Source organism: Panulirus ornatus, chromosome 20, assembly GCF_036320965.1.
Source record: "Panulirus ornatus isolate Po-2019 chromosome 20, ASM3632096v1, whole genome shotgun sequence".
In the NCBI taxonomy this organism is placed as follows: Eukaryota; Metazoa; Arthropoda; class Malacostraca; order Decapoda; family Palinuridae; genus Panulirus; species Panulirus ornatus.
Window position 1 is genome coordinate 71597138 of NC_092243.1, and position 21022 is coordinate 71618159.

Here is a 21022-nt window from a genome sequence, read left to right on the forward strand (position 1 = left end):
CCACTATAAACCATGTATAAAGAAAAAACTCAGGCAAAATCCATACTAGAGTTACAGGTCATTCCAGGTTAAACCATGTATAAAGGCAAAACTCATGCAAAATCCACACTAGAAGTAAGGGTTCCTGCCATCTTTTGCCAATAAATTCTTTAAATAATAAGAAGCAACCACACATGATCTTAAAAGCATATGCCCAAGGCCATGCAGCAACTCAATGACAGATGCATGGATGGATGACAGACAGACATGTGGACAACTGACACAGGAATCATGGAGGGATGATAATGATGATGGACAAAGCATTCTTTTAGTGAATACCAAGCTAAACAAGACACACAAAAATCAGGTTTTCATGAATCACTCTGAGATCTAAACAACAGTTAAGTATAATCGTCTGACAGAACACTGTCACATGACAAAAAAAATTGCTTAAAATTATATACCTCTTGACTCAATGAACAAACTTGGTATTACTATAAAATCCACTTTCTTGGAAACCCTTCATAATGGGAATAACCAAGTCTGCCTCTAAGAAACTGGGTGTCCTATTTATGTATCGAAACTTCTTTAGTTCTGAACAGTTGCTCCATCTATACAAAGGACTGATTTTCCTTGTACGGAGTACTGTTCTCAAATCTGGGGTGGTTCTAGCTCTACATCCTTAATTGACAGAGTAGAGGCAAAAGCAGTCCAACTTACAAGTTGTCCCAAGCTAACTGCCAGACTTGACCCTCTTGTCCTATGCCACAATGTAGGTTTACTTTCCCTCTTCTATAGATATTACTTTGGTTTTTGCTTCTGAGAGCTGGCTGCTTGTGTGCCCCAACACTAGCTAGACCACGCAATACTCTGCATGCTGTTACATCACATGATTACTGTGTGGCCATTAGCAACTAAAAGATGGGCAGTTATGATAACTGCTTCTTTCTGTAAACACTGAAGCTTTGGAACTCTGTACCTTTTCATGTCTTTTCCAATAACTATGACCTAGCACATTTTAAAAGACAGGTTTTTCACTTCCTCCAAAATTTGTAAATTATTTCCCTTGTCTTTTCTTTTTCCCTTTCATAATCCTCTCTATATTTCAATTAAAACCCAGTCTTGATGTGGACTTTTGTCTGTGACTGGAACCATCAACATAAAAAAGTTAAACAAAGTACACAACTTAAGCATCTCTGAATGAATGATAAGTTGAAATGTCAAGAGAAAAATAGTTGTCACAAGGTTTCAGCAACAATGTTAACATCCTGGTTTGAAGTGTTGGCTGCTGTTTGCCTGAAATTTAATGAAGACTAGTTTATCATCTACTATATATGAATTTAGGGGTTCTATTGGTGCCTCCTGTCAATGCTCATTTGTAACTCATTAGTACATCATAAAGCTCAGTAATCATGTCTAGCTTTTTCATAACTACCTCTATATGTCTGTATCCCATAAGCCTTCTACTACACGGCAAGGTGGCCTGAGCTAAAACTTCTTCACAGAATTTGATTTGAGCACCTCATTAGGTCCTTCTATTGAAAGGTCCCTCCCTATCACTCCATTTTTTCACCTCGCCTTCTGTCTTCCGTATATGATCTCCATTTCCTTGAATAGATTTTTAGTCACTCTTACCATCTCAAGTCTCACATCGTCCACACCACGTAAGAGCTTCATCTATCATTTCATGAATATCTTCCTTAACACTATCAAATGCTAATATTAAATCCTCATTCTTCCTTATCTCTAAACTCTGCAGACACTTTCCAGAAAATCTAACTTAATGGCCTGAACTCTACTTACCAATCAACTGTAAAACTTCATATCTCATCTGCACACAATAATAAAGGCTGAACTTTTTACCATATACGATGGCTTATATATTTTCATTTTATCTTTCCTGTTCTGTGGGGCCTGGATGTGGAAAGGGAGCTGTGGTTTCGGTGCATTATTACATGACAGCTGGAGACTGGGTGTGAATGAATGGGGCCTTTGTTGTCTTTTCCTGGCGCTGCCTCGCACACATGAGGGGGGAGGGGGTTGTTATTCCATGTGTGGCGAGGTGGCGATGGGAATAAATAAAGGCAGACAGTATGAATTATGTACATGTGTATATATGTATATGTCTGTGTGTGTATATATTATTGCATTATTGCGTGGCAGCTAGAGACTGAGTGTGAACGAATGGGGCCTTTGTTGTCATTTTCCTAGTGCTACCTTGCACACATGAGGGGGGAGGGGGATGGTATTCCATGTGTGGCGGGGTGGCGATGGGAGTGAATGGGGGCAGACAGTGTGAATTGTGTGCATGGGTATATATGTATGTGTCTGTGTATGTATATATGTGTGTACAATGAGATGTGTAGGTGTGTATATTTGCGTGTGTGGACATGTGTGTGTGTATACATTGTGTATGGGGGTGGGTTGGGCCATTTCTTTCGTCTGTTTCCTTGCGCTACCTCGCAAACGCGGGAGACAGTGACAAAGCAAAATAAATATATATATAAATAAAATAGTGTATATATATGAGTACATTGAGATGTATAGGTATGTATATTTGCGTGTGTGGACGTGTATGTATATACATGTGTATGTGGGTGGGTTGGGCCATTCTTTCGTCTGTTCCCTTGCGCTACCTCGCTAACGCGGGAGTCAGCGACAAAGCAAAATAAATATAAATAAATAAATAAATCTTTCCTAAGACCTTATTCTACCAACCTGCCTGCCTCTCATGAATAATATACTGTACTTATCATTTGAAATGCCAAGCCACTACATGAATTTTTGTATTCATTCTATACATCCTCTTAATTCCCTAATACATCTATTCCAAAAGAGATTCATCTGGAATACTAGTCCTACATAAATGGATAACACTGGTTCATCATAAATTTCCTTAACAAATGTATATGATATATAAACATAAACAAAAAATATATTACCTTTCCCATAATCTTAATTAAGATTTCTGCTATGCCCTTGATGGTTGTGAAAGTGAAATGAGTCTTCATCTGTACCAGCAACTTCGTTCCTGTTAGCTGATCAAAGCGCACACTACCAGGAGGAAGTATGAGTGCCCTCACAACTGCTAACTGCACATAACTGTAATCAAAACATGTAAAATGAATGAAATTATCACTTGAAATATTACAAAGAAAGACCAACTTTGGTAGAGGGATGCAAATAAAATTTTTCTAAGTGAAAAGCTCACTGTATATGTAGTACTATTTACCTCGCTAATGCGGGAAATGGCGAATAGTATGAAAGAAAGAAAAGATTTTGTTTTACTATTATATCTAAGTTGTTGTCTCCCACATCAGCGAGGTAGCACGAGGAAACAGACAAAAGAATGGCCCACCCCACCCACATACGCATATAAGTACATAAACGCCCACACGAACATATACATACCTATACATTTCTTTATTCATTTATTAATTTATTTATTTTGCTTTGTTGCTGTCTCCCGCGTTAGCGAGCTAGCGCAAGGAAACAGACGAAGGAATGGCCAACCCACCCACATACACATGTATATACATACACGTCCACACACGCAAATGTACATACCTATACATCTCAACGTATACATATATATATATACACACAGACATATACATATATAAGCATGTACATAATTCATAGTCTGCCTTTATTCATTCCCAACACCACCCTGCCACACATGAAATAACAACCCCCTCCCCCGCATGTGAGCGAGGTAGCGCTAGGAAAAGACAACAAAGGCCACATTCATTCACACCCAGTCTTTAGCTGTCATGTATAATGCACTGAAACCACAGCTCCCTTTCCACATCCAGGCCCCACAGAACTTTCCATGGTTTACCCCAGATGCTTCACACGCCCTGGTTTAATCCATTGACAGCACATTGACCCCAGTATACCACATCGTTCCAATTCACTCTATTCCTTGCCCGCCTTTCACCCTCTTGCATGTTCAGGCCCCGATCACTCAAAATCTTTTTCACTCCATCTTTCCACCTCCAACTTGGTCTCCCACTTCTCCTTGTTCCCTCCACCTCTGACACATATTCTCTTGGTCAATCTTTCCTCACTCATTCTCTCCATGTGACCAAACCATTTCAAAACACCTTCTTTTGCTCTCTCAACCACACTCTTTTTATTACCACACATCTCTCTTACCCTTACATTACTTACTCGATCAAACCACCTCACACCACATACTGTCCTCAAACATCTCATTTCCAGCACATCCACCCTTCTCCACACGACTCTTATCTATAGCCCATGCCTCGCAACCATATAACATTGTTGGAACCACTATTCCTTCAAACATATCCATTTTTGCTTTCCGAGATAATGTTCTCGACTTCCACACATTCTTCAACACTCCCAGAATTTTCGCCCCCTCCCCCACCCCATGATTCACTTCCGCTTCCATGGTTCCATCTGCTGCCAAATCCACTCCCTGATATTTAGAACACTTTACTTCCTCCAGTTTTTCTCCATTCAAACTTACCTCCCAACTGACTTGTCCCTCAACCCTACTGTACCAAATAACCTTGCTCTTATTCACATTTACTCTCAGCTTTCTTCTTTCACACACTTTACCAAACTCTGTCACCCGTTTCTGCAGTTTCTCACACGAATCAGCCACCAACGCTGTATCATCAGCGAATGACAACTGACTCACTTCCCGAGCTCTCTCATCCACAGCAGACTCCATACTTGCCCCTCTTTCCAAAACTCTTGCATTCACCTCCCTAACAACTCCATCCATAAACAAATTAAACAACCATGGAGACATCACACACCCCTGCCACAAACCTACATTCACTGAGAACCAAACACTTTCCTCTCTTCCTACTCATACACATGCCTTACATCCTTGATAAAAGCTTTTCACTGCCTCTAACAACTTGCCTCCCACACCACATATTCTTAATACCTTCCACAGACCATCTCCATCAACTCTATCATATGCTTTCTCCAGGTCCATAAATGCTACATACAAATCCATTTGCATTTCTAAGAATTTCTCACATACATTCTTCAAAGGAAACACCTGATCCACACATCCTCTACCACTTCTGAAACCACACTACTCTTCCCCAATCTGATCCTCTGTACATGCCTTCACCATCTCAATCAATACCCTCCCATATAATTTCCATGGAATACTCAACAAACTTATACCTCTGTAATTTGAGCACTCACTTTTATCCCTTTTGCCTTTGTGTAATGGCACTATGCAAGCATTCCTCCAATCCTCAGGCACCTCACCATGAGTCATACATACATTGAATAACCTTACCAACCAGTCAACAATACAGTCACCCCCTTTTTTAATAAATTCCACTGCAATACCATCCAAACCTGCTGCCTTGCCGGCTTTCATCTTCCACAAAGCTTTTACTACCTCTTCTCTGTTCACCAAATCATTCTCCCCAACCCTCTCACTTTGCATACCACCTCAACCAAAACATCCTATATCTGCTACACTATCATCAAACACATTCAACAAACTTTTAAAATACTCACTCCATCTCCTTCTCACATCACCACTAGTCATCACCTCCCCATTAGCCCCCTTCACTGAAGTTCCCATTTTATCCTTTGTCTTACACACTTTATTTACCTCCTTCCAAAACATCTTTTCTAGACATCCAACATCCTAATATAGTTGAATCATTCCTCAACTTCCACATCCTCAGACATCTTGAATCTCACAGTCTTCTCTTTGATCACCATCATGGCTTCCAGTGGCAATATTCTTTCCTATCTTAGTAATGTCTGGTAATGATCCCTGAAAGATTTTCGTAAATCCTTAAGTAGTTGCCCTTGACATATCCAAAGCTTTTGACATTGTGTGGCTGTACCTCCCTCACTTATCTCTCTCAAATCTAGCTTGCCATCTGGCTGATCTATCTCCATGGATGTTGATGGATCAACCTTTTTTCCATCAACAGCAGTGTTCCTCAAGGTTCAGTACTGTCTCTTACATTTTTTCTCCTTAACAATTTCCTTTCTACAAACAACCAAGTGCACTCATATTCTGATGACCCAACACTTTATTCCTCCACAACCACCAATTATGTTCCATCTTTTCTCATGAGATATGCATCTTGTCTTGATGCAACTTCCTCAATAAACTCTGACTTGGACAAGATATCTAACTGGGCTAGATGAAATTTAGTTTTTTTATGGTTCCAAGATGCACTTTCTACCCAGCTCTCTATAAAGAATTCCTCACAACTTTCTTCTTGCCTTTGATGGTCCAGTAATCCCACCTTTTGACTCAGTGAACATACTTCGTAATACTGTAACATCCACTCTATCTTGGAAACCCCTCGTTACAGGTAAGTCTGCTTCTAAGAAACTGGGAGCCCTTTTTAGATGTTGAAATTTCTTTCCTTCTGAACCGATGCTCAGTTTATATAAAGGATCAATTCATCCTTGTACTGCTCTCACATCTGTGGTAGTTCTAGCTCTGTATCTTTACTCGATACAGTTGGATGTGCACGTGGCTGTGGTGGTTGGGGGCACATTACGGAATGATTGAGATCACTGTAATAGCAAAGACTTTTCTTCTGGCTGGTGCTAGATGATTTTAATAGTGTTTGACATGCCAAAAGTCCCAAACCAAGGCTTTACTTTGAAGCCCCTTTGGCTGCACAAAATGAGTTCAACTTATAAACTCTCCCAGGATAACTTTAAAACTTGACCTGCTTGCCCTGGACTGCAATGTTGGTTTACTTTCCCTCTTTGATACACATTACCTTGGTTTTTGCTCCTGAGAACCAGCTGCTGGTGTGCTCCCTCCACAAGCTAGACCAAGCAGTACTCAGCAAGATGCTGCACCACATAATTACTGTGTGGCCATTGGCAACTCAAGGGTGGGCTGTTTTGATAACTTTCTTTCCCTACACCTAGAAACTTTGGAACTCTCTACTTTCTCATGTCTTTCCCAACAACTATGACCGGGCACATCTTAAAAAATAGGTTTTTCCCTTCCTCCAAAATTTACAAATGCTTTCCCTTCTCTTCTTTTTCCCCTTTCATTAACCTCCCTATATTTCTATTAAGGGCCAGCCTTGATGTAGACTTTCATTTACGACTGGAGGCTCCAACATAAAAAAAAATATCTCACATGGAATTGTATAAACAGAAACATATAAAAAAAAATTTAAAAGAAGAAAAAGATACCAATCTACAGCAGCCAACTGACTGCAGCTGAAGAAGATAAATGTGTTAATGATGCATTCTCCACAAATCATGAGCTCTGCTCAACTGGGAGCAGGTGAGATGGTAATGTCAACTATAGATAGTCACAGATTGGCTTAGAATGAACCCCATTAGCCAAACAAAAGCTTTGGTGGTACAAAGATCCACTAAAAATGGTTAGTGAAGACGAGCTTCCTCACCAATGTTGTGAGGGAAGGAACTATCCTGACCCAATATTCCACACTGATTATCTTTTCCTCAAAGGACAGACTGCAGAGGAGAGAAAGCATAATATCACCTGCAACCTCAGAAAAGAAAAATTCTAAATGAATTCATGTCCCTGTCATGTTACAACACAATACAAATAATAAAAGCAATGAAGAACTCCTTTAACTATTTTTAGCTCCATCTACATAGCACTTGAAAAATGCATGAAATAATAAATATGGTAATATCAAACTAGCATAAAGACAGTGTTACATACCTTCTTTCATCTTGACTTGCAGAAACCAACTGAACCAATGCTGATGCAAAGCCTCGAGCAGCATAGCTTAAATCCTTATCATGTCTGGAAACAGTGGTAAGCAAGGCAGAAATGATGCCCTTAGAAACCACAGTAGTCACATCTGATCCCGTTTTCAACTTAGGAAGCATTAACTGTAATAAAACATACTCAAAAAATAAATATAAAACAGTACGCATTTTCTTTTCAGTTATAATTATATATGACAGCTGGAGACTGAGTGTGAGCAAATGTGGCCTATATATATTATCCCTGGGGATAGGGGATTAAGAATACTTCCCACGTATTCCCTGCGTGTCGTAGAAGGCAACTAAAAGGGGAGGGAGCAGGGGGCTGGAAATCCTCCCCTCTCGTTTTTTTTTTTTTTTTTTTTTTTTTCAAAAGAAGGAACAGAGAATTGGGCCAGGTGAGGGTATTCCCTCAAAGGCCCAGTCCTCTGTTCTTAATGCTACCTCACTAATGCGGGAAATGGCGAATAGTTTGAAAGAAAGAAGAAAAGAATTACCAATATCAAAAGCATCAGTCCCTCCTATCCAAGCCACTTCATAAGCACCCAACATCATTCACACTGACACAAAAAGCTCACTGCAGACTTACACTTCCGCCCCCTATCGCCCAAGATACATAAATATGATGAAACACATCACAATGAAATGATGAACAAAACACAACCTTTCCACCAAATCAATTTTGAACTCAAATCCAGCAGACACAGACCCATCTGAACCTACATCCACTCTCTAGACAAACATGGATCACACTTGCATGTTTGTTCTCTTGATATCACCCAGCCCTAAAATAATATTTTTTTATTTTCTTATTATACTTTGTCGCTGTCTCCCGCGTTTGCAAGGTAGTGCAAGGAAACAGACGAAAGAAATGGCCCAACCCCCCCCATACACATGTATATACATACGTCCACACACGCAAATATACATACCTACACAGCTTTCCATGGTTTACCCCAGACGCTTCACATGCCTTGATTCAATCCACTGACAGCACGTCAACCCCGGTATACCACATCGCTCCAATTCACTCTATTCCTTGCCCTCCTTTCACCCTCCTGCATGTTCAGGCCCCGATCACACAAAATCTTTTTCACTCCATCTTTCCACCTCCAGTTTGGTCTCCCTCTTCTCTTCGTTCCCTCCACCTCCGACACATATATCCTCTTGGTCAATCTTTCCTCACTCATTCTCTCCATGTGCCCAAACCACTTCAAAACACCCTCTTCTGCTCTCTCAACCACGCTCTTTTTATTTCCACACATCTCTCTTACCCTTACGTTACTCACTCGATCAAACCACCTCACACCACACATTGTCCTCAAACATCTCATTTCCAGCACATCCATCCTCCTGTGCACAACTCTATCCATAGCCCACGCCTCGCAACCATACAACATTGTTGGAACCACTATTCCTTCAAACATACCCATTTTTGCTTTCCGAGATAATGTTCTCGACTTCCACACATTCTTCAAGGCCCCCAGAATTTTCGCCCCCTCCCCCACCCTATGATCCACTTCCGCTTCCAAGGTTCCATCCACTGCCAGATCCACTCCCAGATATCTAAAACACTTCACTTCCTCCAGTTTTTCTCCATTCAAACTCACCTCCCAATTGACTTGACCCTCAACCCTACTGTACCTAATAACCTTGCTCTTATTCACTTTTACTCTCAGCTTTCTTCTTTCACACACTTTACCAAACTCTGTCACCCGTTTCTGCAGTTTCTCACACGAATCAGCCACCAACGCTGTATCATCAGCGAATGACAACTGACTCACTTCCCGAGCTCTCTCATCCACAGCAGACTCCATACTTGCCCCTCTTTCCAAAACTCTTGCATTCACCTCCCTAACAACTCCATCCATAAACAAATTAAACAACCATGGAGACATCACACACCCCTGCCACAAACCTACATTCACTGAGAACCAAACACTTTCCTCTCTTCCTACTCATACACATGCCTTACATCCTTGATAAAAGCTTTTCACTGCCTCTAACAACTTGCCTCCCACACCACATATTCTTAATACCTTCCACAGACCATCTCCATCAACTCTATCATATGCTTTCTCCAGGTCCATAAATGCTACATACAAATCCATTTGCATTTCTAAGAATTTCTCACATACATTCTTCAAAGGAAACACCTGATCCACACATCCTCTACCACTTCTGAAACCACACTACTCTTCCCCAATCTGATCCTCTGTACATGCCTTCACCATCTCAATCAATACCCTCCCATATAATTTCCATGGAATACTCAACAAACTTATACCTCTGTAATTTGAGCACTCACTTTTATCCCTTTTGCCTTTGTGTAATGGCACTATGCAAGCATTCCTCCAATCCTCAGGCACCTCACCATGAGTCATACATACATTGAATAACCTTACCAACCAGTCAACAATACAGTCACCCCCTTTTTTAATAAATTCCACTGCAATACCATCCAAACCTGCTGCCTTGCCGGCTTTCATCTTCCACAAAGCTTTTACTACCTCTTCTCTGTTCACCAAATCATTCTCCCCAACCCTCTCACTTTGCATACCACCTCAACCAAAACATCCTATATCTGCTACACTATCATCAAACACATTCAACAAACTTTTAAAATACTCACTCCATCTCCTTCTCACATCACCACTAGTCATCACCTCCCCATTAGCCCCCTTCACTGAAGTTCCCATTTTATCCTTTGTCTTACACACTTTATTTACCTCCTTCCAAAACATCTTTTCTAGACATCCAACATCCTAATATAGTTGAATCATTCCTCAACTTCCACATCCTCAGACATCTTGAATCTCACAGTCTTCTCTTTGATCACCATCATGGCTTCCAGTGGCAATATTCTTTCCTATCTTAGTAATGTCTGGTAATGATCCCTGAAAGATTTTCGTAAATCCTTAAGTAGTTGCCCTTGACATATCCAAAGCTTTTGACATTGTGTGGCTGTACCTCCCTCACTTATCTCTCTCAAATCTAGCTTGCCATCTGGCTGATCTATCTCCATGGATGTTGATGGATCAACCTTTTTTCCATCAACAGCAGTGTTCCTCAAGGTTCAGTACTGTCTCTTACATTTTTTCTCCTTAACAATTTCCTTTCTACAAACAACCAAGTGCACTCATATTCTGATGACCCAACACTTTATTCCTCCACAACCACCAATTATGTTCCATCTTTTCTCATGAGATATGCATCTTGTCTTGATGCAACTTCCTCAATAAACTCTGACTTGGACAAGATATCTAACTGGGCTAGATGAAATTTAGTTTTTTTATGGTTCCAAGATGCACTTTCTACCCAGCTCTCTATAAAGAATTCCTCACAACTTTCTTCTTGCCTTTGATGGTCCAGTAATCCCACCTTTTGACTCAGTGAACATACTTCGTAATACTGTAACATCCACTCTATCTTGGAAACCCCTCGTTACAGGTAAGTCTGCTTCTAAGAAACTGGGAGCCCTTTTTAGATGTTGAAATTTCTTTCCTTCTGAACCGATGCTCAGTTTATATAAAGGATCAATTCATCCTTGTACTGCTCTCACATCTGTGGTAGTTCTAGCTCTGTATCTTTACTCGATACAGTTGGATGTGCACGTGGCTGTGGTGGTTGGGGGCACATTACGGAATGATTGAGATCACTGTAATAGCAAAGACTTTTCTTCTGGCTGGTGCTAGATGATTTTAATAGTGTTTGACATGCCAAAAGTCCCAAACCAAGGCTTTACTTTGAAGCCCCTTTGGCTGCACAAAATGAGTTCAACTTATAAACTCTCCCAGGATAACTTTAAAACTTGACCTGCTTGCCCTGGACTGCAATGTTGGTTTACTTTCCCTCTTTGATACACATTACCTTGGTTTTTGCTCCTGAGAACCAGCTGCTGGTGTGCTCCCTCCACAAGCTAGACCAAGCAGTACTCAGCAAGATGCTGCACCACATAATTACTGTGTGGCCATTGGCAACTCAAGGGTGGGCTGTTTTGATAACTTTCTTTCCCTACACCTAGAAACTTTGGAACTCTCTACTTTCTCATGTCTTTCCCAACAACTATGACCGGGCACATCTTAAAAAATAGGTTTTTTCCCTTCCTCCAAAATTTACAAATGCTTTCCCTTCTCTTCTTTTTCCCCTTTCATTAACCTCCCTATATTTCTATTAAGGGCCAGCCTTGATGTAGACTTTCATTTACGACTGGAGGCTCCAACATAAAAAAAATATCTCACATGGAATTGTATAACAGAAACATATAAAAAAAATTTAAAAGAAGAAAAAGATACCAATCTACAGCAGCCAACTGACTGCAGCTGAAGAAGATAAATGTGTTAATGATGCATTCTCCACAAATCATGAGCTCTGCTCAACTGGGAGCAGGTGAGATGGTAATGTCAACTATAGATAGTCACAGATTGGCTTAGAATGAACCCCATTAGCCAAACAAAAGCTTTGGTGGTACAAAGATCCACTAAAAATGGTTAGTGAAGACGAGCTTCCTCACCAATGTTGTGAGGGAAGGAACTATCCTGACCCAATATTCCACACTGATTATCTTTTCCTCAAAGGACAGACTGCAGAGGAGAGAAAGCATAATATCACCTGCAACCTCAGAAAAGAAAAATTCTAAATGAATTCATGTCCCTGTCATGTTACAACACAATACAAATAATAAAAGCAATGAAGAACTCCTTTAACTATTTTTAGCTCCATCTACATAGCACTTGAAAAATGCATGAAATAATAAATATGGTAATATCAAACTAGCATAAAGACAGTGTTACATACCTTCTTTCATCTTGACTTGCAGAAACCAACTGAACCAATGCTGATGCAAAGCCTCGAGCAGCATAGCTTAAATCCTTATCATGTCTGGAAACAGTGGTAAGCAAGGCAGAAATGATGCCCTTAGAAACCACAGTAGTCACATCTGATCCCGTTTTCAACTTAGGAAGCATTAACTGTAATAAAACATACTCAAAAAATAAATATAAAACAGTACGCATTTTCTTTTCAGTTATAATTATATATGACAGCTGGAGACTGAGTGTGAGCAAATGTGGCCTATATATATTATCCCTGGGGATAGGGGATTAAGAATACTTCCCACGTATTCCCTGCGTGTCGTAGAAGGCAACTAAAAGGGGAGGGAGCAGGGGGCTGGAAATCCTCCCCTCTCGTTTTTTTTTTTTTTTTTTTTTTTTTCAAAAGAAGGAACAGAGAATTGGGCCAGGTGAGGGTATTCCCTCAAAGGCCCAGTCCTCTGTTCTTAATGCTACCTCACTAATGCGGGAAATGGCGAATAGTTTGAAAGAAAGAAGAAAAGAATTACCAATATCAAAAGCATCAGTCCCTCCTATCCAAGCCACTTCATAAGCACCCAACATCATTCACACTGACACAAAAAGCTCACTGCAGACTTACACTTCCGCCCCCTATCGCCCAAGATACATAAATATGATGAAACACATCACAATGAAATGATGAACAAAACACAACCTTTCCACCAAATCAATTTTGAACTCAAATCCAGCAGACACAGACCCATCTGAACCTACATCCACTCTCTAGACAAACATGGATCACACTTGCATGTTTGTTCTCTTGATATCACCCAGCCCTAAAATAATATTTTTTTATTTTCTTATTATACTTTGTCGCTGTCTCCCGCGTTTGCAAGGTAGTGCAAGGAAACAGACGAAAGAAATGGCCCAACCCCCCCCATACACATGTATATACATACGTCCACACACGCAAATATACATACCTACACAGCTTTCCATGGTTTACCCCAGACGCTTCACATGCCTTGATTCAATCCACTGACAGCACGTCAACCCCGGTATACCACATCGCTCCAATTCACTCTATTCCTTGCCCTCCTTTCACCCTCCTGCATGTTCAGGCCCCGATCACACAAAATCTTTTTCACTCCATCTTTCCACCTCCAGTTTGGTCTCCCTCTTCTCTTCGTTCCCTCCACCTCCGACACATATATCCTCTTGGTCAATCTTTCCTCACTCATTCTCTCCATGTGCCCAAACCACTTCAAAACACCCTCTTCTGCTCTCTCAACCACGCTCTTTTTATTTCCACACATCTCTCTTACCCTTACGTTACTCACTCGATCAAACCACCTCACACCACACATTGTCCTCAAACATCTCATTTCCAGCACATCCATCCTCCTGTGCACAACTCTATCCATAGCCCACGCCTCGCAACCATACAACATTGTTGGAACCACTATTCCTTCAAACATACCCATTTTTGCTTTCCGAGATAATGTTCTCGACTTCCACACATTCTTCAAGGCCCCCAGAATTTTCGCCCCCTCCCCCACCCTATGATCCACTTCCGCTTCCAAGGTTCCATCCACTGCCAGATCCACTCCCAGATATCTAAAACACTTCACTTCCTCCAGTTTTTCTCCATTCAAACTCACCTCCCAATTGACTTGACCCTCAACCCTACTGTACCTAATAACCTTGCTCTTATTCACTTTTCTTTCTTTTATACTATTCGCCATTTCCCGCATTAGCGAGGTAGCGTTAAGAACAGAGGACTGGGCCTTTGAGAGAATATCCTCACGTGGCCCCTTCTCTGTTCCTTCTTTTGGAAAATTAAAAAAAAATGAGAGGGGAGGATTTCCAGCCCCCCGCTCCCTTCCCTTTTAGTCGCCTTCTACGACACACACTTTACCAAACTCAGTCACCAGCTTCTGCAGTTTCTCACATGAATCAGCCACCAGCGCTGTATCATCAGCGAACAACAACTGACTCACTTCCCAAGCTCTCTCATCCCCAACAGACTTCATACTTTCCCCTCTTTCCAAAACTCTTGCATTTACAATCAATTATTCAAATTCACTGAGAACCCCTCATTTCTAAGATGTTCTTTCTATACTGAAGACACATATATCAATACACTTCACGCACTGTAATCCTGGCTTGTGGATAAGGCTGACTTTCTGATTCGCATAAGCCCCATAAAAGGGGTTCCATGGCTGCAGGGTTTACAGTTCAATACCTGAGTACACCAAAGTATCTTTCAAGCTTGCACAATATAAAAAAGAGAGAAAAAGGATTTCGAGGTTTACATCTACAGCAAAAGTTTCATTTTTGGACAGGAACTTCATATGTGGTTAACACCAACCCATAATAGGTTATCAAAAGAATTCTTGTGCCTGAACATTGCATGAATCTCAGTAAAATCTTCCTGGACAACATAAGACTGTACTAAAAAAGGTTTTAGCTATTTATCTATTTATTATACTTTGTCACTGTCTCATGCATTAACGAGGTAGAGCAAGGAAACAGATGAAAGAATGGACCAACCCACCCTTATACACATTTATATACATACACATCCACACACGCACATATACCTACCAATACATTTAAACGTATACATATACATACATACACAGCCATATTTATTCATCTATAATATTTATTTTGCTTTGTCGCTGTCTCCCGCGTTTGCGAGGTAGCACAAGAAAACAGACAAAAGAATGGCCCAACCCACCCACATACACGTGTATATACATACACGTCAACACACACAAATATACATACCTATACATCTCAATGTATACATATATATACACACACAGACATATACATACATACACATGTACATAATTCATACTGTCTGCCTTTATTCACTCTCATCGCCGCCCCGCCATACATGAAATAACAACTCCCTCCCCCCTCATGTGCGTGAGGTAGCGCTAGGAAAAGACAACAAAGTCTAGATTCGTTCACATTCAGTCTCTAGCTGTCATGTAATAATGCACCGAAACTACAGCCATATACATATATATACATGTACATGATTCATACTTGCTGCCTTTATTCATTCCCGTCGCCACCCCACCACACGTGAAATGACAACCCCCTCCACCACATGTGCGTGAGGTAGCACTAGGAAAAGACAACAAGGCCAAAGTGGTTCACACTCAATCTCTAACTGTCATGTATAATGCATTGATACCAAAGTTTTTAGAAACCCTCCCCTCCTTGTATTTCAACTTTCTAAAAGGGGAAACAGAAGAAGGAGTCATGCAGGGAGTGCTCATCCTCTTCGAAGGCTCAGATTGGGGTGTCTAAATGTGTGTGGATGTAACAAAGATGAGAAAAAAGGAGAGATGGGAAGTATGTTTGAGGAAAGGAACATGGATGGTTTGGCTCTGAAAGAAATGAAGCTCAAGGGTAACAGGGAAGAGTGGTTTGGGAATGTCTTGGGAGTAAAGTCAGGGGTTAGTGAGAGGACAAGAGCAAAAGAAGGAGTAGCAATATCCTAAAGCAAGAGTTGTGGGAGTATGTGATAGAGTGTAAGAAAGTAAACCCTAGACTGATATGAATAAAACTGAAAGTGGATGGAGAGAGATAGGTGATTATTGGTGCCTATGCACCAGGGCATGAGAAGAAAGATCATGAGAGGCAAGCATTTTGGGAGCAGCTGAGTTAGTGTATTAGTAGCTTTGATGCATGAGACCGGGTTATAGTGATGGGTGATTTGAATGCAAAGGTGAATAATGTGGCAGTTGAGGGTATAATTAATGTACATGGGGTATTCAGTGTTGTAAATGGAAATGGTAAAGAGCTTGTAGATTTATGTGCTGAAAAAAGACTGGTGATTGGGAATACCTGGTTTAAAAATAGAGACATGCATATGTATACGTATGTACATAGGAGATGTGGCCAGAGAGTGTTATTGGATTACATGTTAATTGACAGGTATGTGAAAGAGACTTTTGGGTGTAAATGTGATGAGGGGCAGCTGGAGGGAAGGTGACAATTTGTAGAGGTTTTCAAAAAAGAAGAGAGAATGTTGGGGTGAAGAGAGTGGTGAGAGTAAGTGAGCTTGGAAAGGAGACTTGTGTGAGGAAGTACCAGGAGAAATTAAGTGTAGAATGGCAAAGGGTGAGGGCAAATGATGTAGGGGGACCAGGTGTGGAATGGGATGTATTTAGAGAAGCAATGATGGCCTGTGCAAAAGATGCTTGTGGCATGAAAAAGGTGGGAAGTGGGCAGATTAGAAAGGGTAGTGAGTGGTGGGATGAAGAAGTAAGATTGTTGGTGAAAAAAAGAGAGAGGCGTTTGGATGATTTTTGCAGGGAAACAGTGCAAATGACTGGGAGATATATAAAAGAAAGCAGAAGGTCAAGAAAAAGGTGCAAGAGGGGAAAAAGAGGGCAAATGAGAGTTGGGATGAGAGATCATCGTTAAATTTTAGGGAGAATAAAAAGATGTTTTGGAAAGAGGTAAATACAGTGCATAAGACAAGAGAACAAATGGGAACATCTGTTAAGGGGGATAATGAGGAGGTAATAACAAGTAGTGGTGAAGTAAGAAGATGGAGTGAGTATTTTGAAGGTTTGTTGAATGTGTGTGATGACAGAGAGGCAGATATAGAGTGTTTTGGTGAAGGTGGTGTGCAAAGTGAGAGGGTCAGGGAGAATCGTTTGGTACACAGAGAAGAGATAGTGAAAGCTTTAAGGAAGATGAAAGCCGGCAAGGCAGCAAGTTTGGATGGTATTGCAGTGAAATCTATTAAAAAAAGGGGGGTGACTGTGTTGTTGTTTGGTTGTAAGGTTATTCAATGTATGTATGGTTCATAGTGAGGTGCTTGAGGATTGGCAGAATGAATGCACGTATAAAGCCATTGTACAAAGGCAAAGGGGATAAAGGTAAGTGTTCAAATTACAGAGGTATAAGTTTGTTAAGTATTCCTGGGAAATTATATGGATGGGTATTGACTGAGAGGGTAAAGGCATGTACAGAGCATCAGATTGGGGAAGAGCAGTGTGGTTTCAGAAGTGGTAGAGGAGGTGTGAATCAGGTGTTTGCTTTGAAGAATGTATGTAAGAAATACTTAGAAAAACATATGGATTTGTATGTAGCATTTATGGATCTGGAGAAGGCATATGATAGGGATGATAGAGATGCTTTGTGAAAGGTATTAAGAGTATATGGTGTGAGAGGTAAGTTGCTAGAAGCAGTAAAAAGTTTTTACCAAGGATGTAAGGCATGTGTACGAGTAGGAAGAGTGATTGGTTCCCAGGGAGTGTCAGTTTGCAGCAGGGGTGTGTGATGTCTCCATGGTTGTCTAATTTGTTTATGGATGGGGTGGTTAGGAAGGTGAATGCAAGAGTTTTGGAGAGAGGGGCAACTATGCAGTCTGTTGTGGATGAGAGGGCTTGGGAAGTAAGTCAGTTGTTGTTCGCTGATGATACAGTGTTGGTGGCTGATTCGGGTGAGAACCTGAAGAAGTTAGTGACTGAGTTTGGTAAACTGTGGGAAAGAAAGCTGAGAGTAAATGTGAATAAGAGCAAGGTTATTAGGTTCAGTAGGGTTGAGGGTCAAGTCAATTGGGAGGTAAGTTTGAACGGAGAAAAACTGGAGGTAGTGAAGTGTTTTAGATATCTGGGAGTGGATTTGGCAGCGGATGGTACCATGAAAGTGGAAGTGAATCATAGGGTGGGGGAGGAGGCGAAAATTCTAGGAGCGTTGAAGAATGTGTGGAAGTCGAGAACATTTTCTCGGAAAGCAAAAATGGGTATGTTTGAAGGAATAGTGATTCCAACAGTGTTATATGGTTGCGAGGCATGGGCTATGGACAGAGTTGTGTGGAGGAGGGTGGATGTGCTGGAAATGAGATGTCTGAGGACAATATGTGGTGTGAGGTGGTTTGATTGAGTAAGTAATAATATAGTAAGAGAGATGTATGGTAATAAAAAGTCTGGCTGACAGAGCAGAAGAGGGTGTTTTGAAATGGTTTGGTCACATGGAGAGAATGAGTGAGAAGAGATTAACAAAGAGGATATATGTGTCAGAGGTGGAGGGAACAAGGAGAAGTGGAAGACCAAATTGGAGGTGGAAAGATGGAATGAAAAAGATTTTGAGTGATCGTAGCCTGAGCATGCACGAGGGTGAAAGGCGTGTAAGGAATAGAGTGAATTGGAACGATGTGGTATAATGGGGTTGATGTGCTGTCAATGGATTGAACCAGGGCATGTGAAGCGTCTGGGGTAAACCATGGAAAGTTCTGTGGGGCCTGGATGTGGAAAGGTAGCTGTGGTTTCGGTGCATTATTACATGACAGCTAGACTGAGTGTGAACGAATGTGGCCTTTGTTGTCTTTTCCTAGCGCTACCTCGCACACATGAAGGGGGAGGGGGTTGTTATTTCGTGTGTGGCGAGGTGGCGATGGGGAAAAATAAAGGCAGACAGTATGAATTATGTGCACGTGTATATATGTATATGTCTGTGTGTGTATATATATATGTATACGTTGAGATGTATAGGTATGTATATGTGCGTGTGGATGTGTATGCATATACATGTGTATGTGGGTGGGCTGGGCCATTCTTTCGTCTGCTTCCTTGCGCTACCTCGCTAACGCGGGAGACAGCGACAAAGCAAAATAAAAATAAAATATAAAAATATATATATATCTATTTATCTATAATGGTGTGATGTGGTTTGATCGAGTAAGTAATGAAAGGGTAAGAGACATGTGGTAATAAAAAGAGAGTGGCTGAGAGAGCAGAAGAGGGTGTATTGAAATGGTTTGGTCATATGGACAGAATGAGTGAGAAAAGATTGACAAAGAGGATATATGCGTCCGAGGTGGAGGGAATGAGGAGAAGCAGGAGACCAAACTAGGTGGAAGGATGAACTGAAAAAGATTTTGAGGGATTGGGGCCTGAAGATACAAGATGCAAGCAATAGAGTGAACTGGAACGATGTGGTATACCAGGATCAATGTGCTGTCAATAGATTAAACCAGGGGATGTGAAGTGCCTGGGGTAAACCATGGAAAGTTTGTGGGGCCTGGATGTGGAAAGGGAGCTGTGGTTTCGGTGCATTACACATGACAGTCTGAGACTGAGTGTGAACGAATGTGCCATATTTTGTCTTTTCCTATTGCTACCTCAAGTGCCTGCGTGTGTGTGTGTTTGGGGGGGTTACTATTTCATGTGTGAAGGGGTGGCGACAGGAATGGATGATGGAAGCCAGTATGAATATGTACATGAGTATATATGTGTCTGTGTATGTATACAGTGAAATGTACAGGTATGTATAAACATGTATATACACATCACAATGAATGGAAAAGGAGATACCATGAGACTGAACAAGGCAGAGAGCTCCTAATCCCACTCTAACAGAGATGTGTAGAAAGACCTACAACAGATATGGTGTAAGGTATATTATAGATTCACTCACAGCTCAAAGTCACAATTCTGATACAAAAGTTCCAGAAACATATATGCAACTTTAATGGCCAAAAATTCTAAATAATTACCTGCAAAAAATGGAAGAGCAGCTGCAGTCTACTAGGAGAGGGAGCTTCCAAGTATGGTGCTAGTCCACTCATCCAAAAGTTTATCAAGGGAGAATCTGCTCTATTGCCACAAGGTGCAAGACTAGACACAACTTCCTCCAGTAGCGGATGAACCTTAGGCAAATCTGCAGCTGTTCGCTGAAGGATATTCAGGACTAAGTTAATTATGCAAGACTAGCAATATGTATACTGTACATCAGCTAAAATCTTAAGGCACACATACTCCCAAGTTAGATACAATAACAATAAAGAGATACATTCTGGAAGATACTCCCAAGTTAGATACAATAACAATAAAGAGATACATTCTGGAAGATAAGAAAATAGTTGACAATGTTGAATGTTGAAAACAAACAATTAGATTTTTTGTAGCAGCTGACATGGAAGAAAAAAAAGATGCACATATTACTGCCATCTCAGATGAAGGAAAAAAAGAAGAGTAAGAGAAAAAGAATGAGGGAGAATCTCATCTTAGCTCCACAGGTGTTTGTACACTCAACTCTTAAAGAAAGAATGGTTATGAGAATAAAACGAAAGAAAAAAGAATTCCACAGCTTTGCTGTTTGAGGAAAGAAGGTATCACAAACAGTCAGTCTTCACAAGGCCTATCTCCACACACAAACCATGGGAACCAGCAGCCATTCCCATGCTACAAGTCCAGACTGTTGTGGCTGGGACACATGCAGACAGCTCATAAAAGAGGTCAAAAAAGTACCTATATATCAGATAGAGAGCAGGACATCACAGTAGACAGAAATAGAGGGCTGAAGAAAGGTGACAAAGAGAGTTAGTAAGGTGAATGGCTTTTCGTATTACTTAGAAAAGGGTGGAAGAGCCAGCCCAAAAGTGCAAATACTACCAAATACTGGGGTGAATGAGATCTGTAAATATGGGACAACTACTCACAAGAAAAATGGTTCTGGCATATACATAACACCACCAGGTTTTG

At 40.9% G+C, this 21022-nt stretch overlaps 1 protein-coding gene across 1 annotated transcript in view; it reads right to left on the reverse strand.

Annotated features, from left to right (window-relative positions):
• Positions 1–21022, reverse strand: part of Mybbp1A (MYB binding protein 1a) — a 181373-nt gene that overhangs the window by 135333 nt on the left and 25018 nt on the right. The window contains exons 5-7 of the mRNA XM_071675197.1: positions 20035–20211; positions 12508–12680; positions 2922–3081 (exon numbers count right to left, since the gene is read on the reverse strand). Coding sequence (XP_071531298.1) covers positions 2922–3081; positions 12508–12680; positions 20035–20211 — 510 coding nt within the window. The remainder of the gene's footprint in view (positions 1–2921; positions 3082–12507; positions 12681–20034; positions 20212–21022) is intronic.